Source organism: Camelina sativa, chromosome 19, assembly GCF_000633955.1.
Source record: "Camelina sativa cultivar DH55 chromosome 19, Cs, whole genome shotgun sequence".
Taxonomy (NCBI): domain Eukaryota; kingdom Viridiplantae; phylum Streptophyta; class Magnoliopsida; order Brassicales; family Brassicaceae; genus Camelina; species Camelina sativa.
The window spans coordinates 10,781,757-10,785,518 of NC_025703.1; the positions used below are offsets into that span (position 1 = coordinate 10,781,757).

At 37.5% G+C, this 3,762-nt stretch overlaps 1 protein-coding gene across 1 annotated transcript; it reads left to right on the forward strand.

Annotated features, from left to right (window-relative positions):
- LOC104765930 (pentatricopeptide repeat-containing protein At3g60980, mitochondrial-like) lies at positions 2,290 to 3,544 on the forward strand. Its single transcript, XM_010489723.2, has 2 exons — positions 2,290 to 2,965; positions 3,057 to 3,544. The coding sequence occupies exons 1-2, from the start codon at positions 2,290 to 2,292 to the stop codon at positions 3,542 to 3,544; spliced, it is 1,164 nt and encodes a 387-aa protein (XP_010488025.1).

The following is a 3,762-nucleotide window of genomic DNA, read 5'->3' on the forward strand; positions in this document are numbered from 1 at the left end:
ATTCAACCCGCGGTTTTTCGCGGGATAGTACCTAGTTTTGTACGAAACTTGATATGTGTTATGACTTACGTAATGTTTGAAGCTTTGCTTTGGTTAGACTTCTTTTCTGATGATGTCTGGTATTGTATATCGTTGATAGGAAAAGGAACTTGCTGGTATGAGAGAGCAAAGGAAGTTTATGTTGGATTTTTTGCTTTCCTTCAAAAGGTTTCTAATCTGTTTATTAATTTTTAAATATATATATATACATTTTTTTTATGTTTTCATCTCTCAGCCAAATGAATCAAAATTTGTTTTATCAACATCATAACCACTATGAATGTGTCACGTGATTGATATATCAAAAATTCAGTTATACCACATAACATTTACATCTTATCAAGAATCAATTAACTAATGAACCTTGTTTATTTGATGGATGGCTTGTATAGTTTATAATGGTGGAGATCGGGATCTCCTTGAGGAGGGTGGAGGATTCTCAACATAATTCATCAGATCGTCATTCCTACTAAGACGTGGATCTGTTTGAGAGGGACTATCGGAAGTATATCATTGAAGACATTGATATAGAGAGCAACCAAAGAGGAATGGTAAGTCTTCTATTTGCGGTATTGGTTACCGTAAGTGAAATGGCCAGAGATATGTANGAAGTACAAATATAAAACTAACCTTAAAATATGTAACAAATTACATTCAATTGCCATTAGAAAAAATTTAATTAAGATTAATTAATTAATTAAAATAAATATACCTAATTAAAAAAACAAAAATAGGGGACACATCAAATAAAATAAATTGTAAAAAGTAAAAAAAAATCTATTAGAATCAAAACTAATTCATACTTTAAGAAATTAACAAATAAGATTTAGTTGCTCTATTTTACATGTTAGTTATATATTTTTACTTACTTCACAAGTATAACAAGGATTTCGTTTAATTGACAAAAGTTTAAACAATTTTATTCATTACATGCAAATGTTTTATCGACAGGTTTTCAATAAATATTTTTAAAATACCAAAATTATAATATAAGTAACAAATTTTTAATCACAAACCATTATAAATAATATAATAACAAAATAAATGATTATAAATTTTCAATAAAAAAAATTCAACCCGCAGTTTTTCGCGGGATAGTACCTAGTTTTGTACGAAACTTGATATGTGTTATGACTTACGTAATGTTTGAAGCTTTGCTTTGGTTAGACTTCTTTTCTGATGATGTCTGGTATTGTATATCGTTGATAGGAAAAGGAACTTGCTGGTATGAGAGAGCAAAGGAAGTTTATGTTGGATTTTTTGCTTTCCTTCAAAAGGTTTCTAATCTGTTTATTAATTTTTAAATATATATATATACATTTTTTTTATGTTTTCATCTCTCAGCCAAATGAATCAAAATTTGTTTTATCAACATCATAACCACTATGAATGTGTCACGTGATTGATATATCAAAAATTCAGTTATACCACATAACATTTACATCTTATCAAGAATCAATTAACTAATGAACCTTGTTTATTTGATGGATGGCTTGTATAGTTTATAATGGTGGAGATCGGGATCTCCTTGAGGAGGGTGGAGGATTCTCAACATAATTCATCAGATCGTCATTCCTACTAAGACGTGGATCTGTTTGAGAGGGACTATCGGAAGTATATCATTGAAGACATTGATATAGAGAGCAACCAAAGAGGAATGGTAAGTCTTCTATTTGAGGAATGAGAGGTCTCGCGCTTACGGTTCATGAGGTCTTTACGGAGAATGTTGAAGTCGCCGACGTGGTTGGAAACGGAGGAAAATCTACGGATTGAGAGAGACGTATAGTTGGTTTTGATGCGGAGCCCGAGGAGACTACGGCGGAGGGACATGGCGGCGCAGGAGGAGCAGAGACACCGTCGGAGAAACATACTTATTCAGTTTTTTTTTTTAATATATTCGAAAGATTTTTTTATTGCTTAACATTTATTAGCTTAGCTAAGTAAATACTTACTAGTTTATTCACTTTTGTCATGTTTAGGAAATTTACTTAAAATATTTATTTGCTTTCCCTAACAGTGAACTCTTTACCGTGTCCTCCAAGTACATAGAAGTGACGTCAGAAGCAGAGACATTATTATATAGTTAGAAAATATAATCTCTCTGAGGCTTTAACGGAAACGCAAAATATGTTTCTCCGCCGCGGCCTCCTCCTCAGCAGCTCTTGTTCCCTCTCTCTCCCTTCCCTTTGTCGCTTCTCCTCCTCTGTTTCTGTCTCCTCCGGCTTACCTCCGCCTCCGCTGCGAGACTTCATGGCCAATAGCGACTGCCGAGCAGTCCCTCTACACGAAAGAGTGGCTTTCCTGATCCGCATGTCAGATCTAGACACTGCTGCCAAGCACGCCCGCCTTGCTCCCTTTGCGGAGCATGAATTTCAACGTTGTTTTGCCACTACTAGTGCTGACTACGTGGATTGGGTCTGCGGCTCAATCATCGTCGCCATGTGCAAAGCCGAGAGGTATAGAGACGCCCTTGATCTGATCCAATATTTCTTCAACGAGCAAAAGATGATACCGTTAGAGGGTTCCTTCAATCACGTCATCAAACGCGTCTTGGACGGCTCTTCAAACGCCAGAACGATCCTCCTCGGGGTGAAAAGGTTGGCCCAAGCCGGAAGCTTCGATGAAGCCATGGATCCGTTCCCGATGAGATGTGGTCTCAGAAGCTTGGAGCGACTTCCTTTTGGCGTACGTTTGGATGTGTCCAACAGTTTGATTCGGGAACTTTTGGATCTCGGGAGATTCAAAGAGGCCTTAAAACTCTTTGGCGAAATCAATATGAGAGAAGACCACAACCGTGCCGCGGTTGCAAGTGCGACATTCATGGAGTATTGGTTCAAGCAAGGTAAGGAGGAGGCTGCTATGGATTGTTACAATAACTTGTTAGCACTGGAGCTCAATAGAGGACCCAGGATTTTCTTTTACCCAGGTCAAGCACAAGTAAACTTCTAAATGTTCTGAGGGAAAATTTGAAATTTGGGAGGTCAGCTCACCCTCCTTCCTTTCATGCATGTATGTAGGTCCTCCGATGGAGCTGACAGAAATTGGATCGACTGGTGCAATAGCACTCTTGGAAGTTCTTTTGAAGTATGACAAGAAAACCCAAGCTTGGGCATTGTTCCATCGTCTTTTAGACATACAGACACCATATTTTGATACGGATACACTAAATCCAACAATGGTTAATGAGTGTTTCAAGATGGGTTGGTTTAACGCGGCCATCCAGACGTTCAAGATACTCAGGAGGCCAGAGGCTACTGATTTCAGAAACATTATCACTAGGTTTTGTGAGCTAGGCTTGTTTTATGAAGCAGAACATTTCTTTGCCGAAATGCAGCAGACACAACTCTCCGTAGACCCTGACGTTTCCACTTTCACAGTTCTCATGGATGCATATGTTAAGGCAGGGAGATTCGACGATGTTCTCCGAATCTCAAACCACATGGTCGATGCATCTCTCAACCAAATTGCTAAGCTGTCTTGCCTCTCCGTATGGGGCCAATATTAGCATCACCTATAGGAGCTTTTATCCCAAAAAACTAAACCTTCATTTTTCATTTTCGGTATGTTTATCTATTATTAACTATATTCTTAAGCCAATCAAATTCATAACATAAAGAGATTTTCCTACCAGTCTTCGGGTTTGTAAAGGCTAAGAAAGTCAAGACCCTTCAAAAGTCAAGACCGAACACAAATGTAGTATGTACAGTAGATTTTATAACGGAA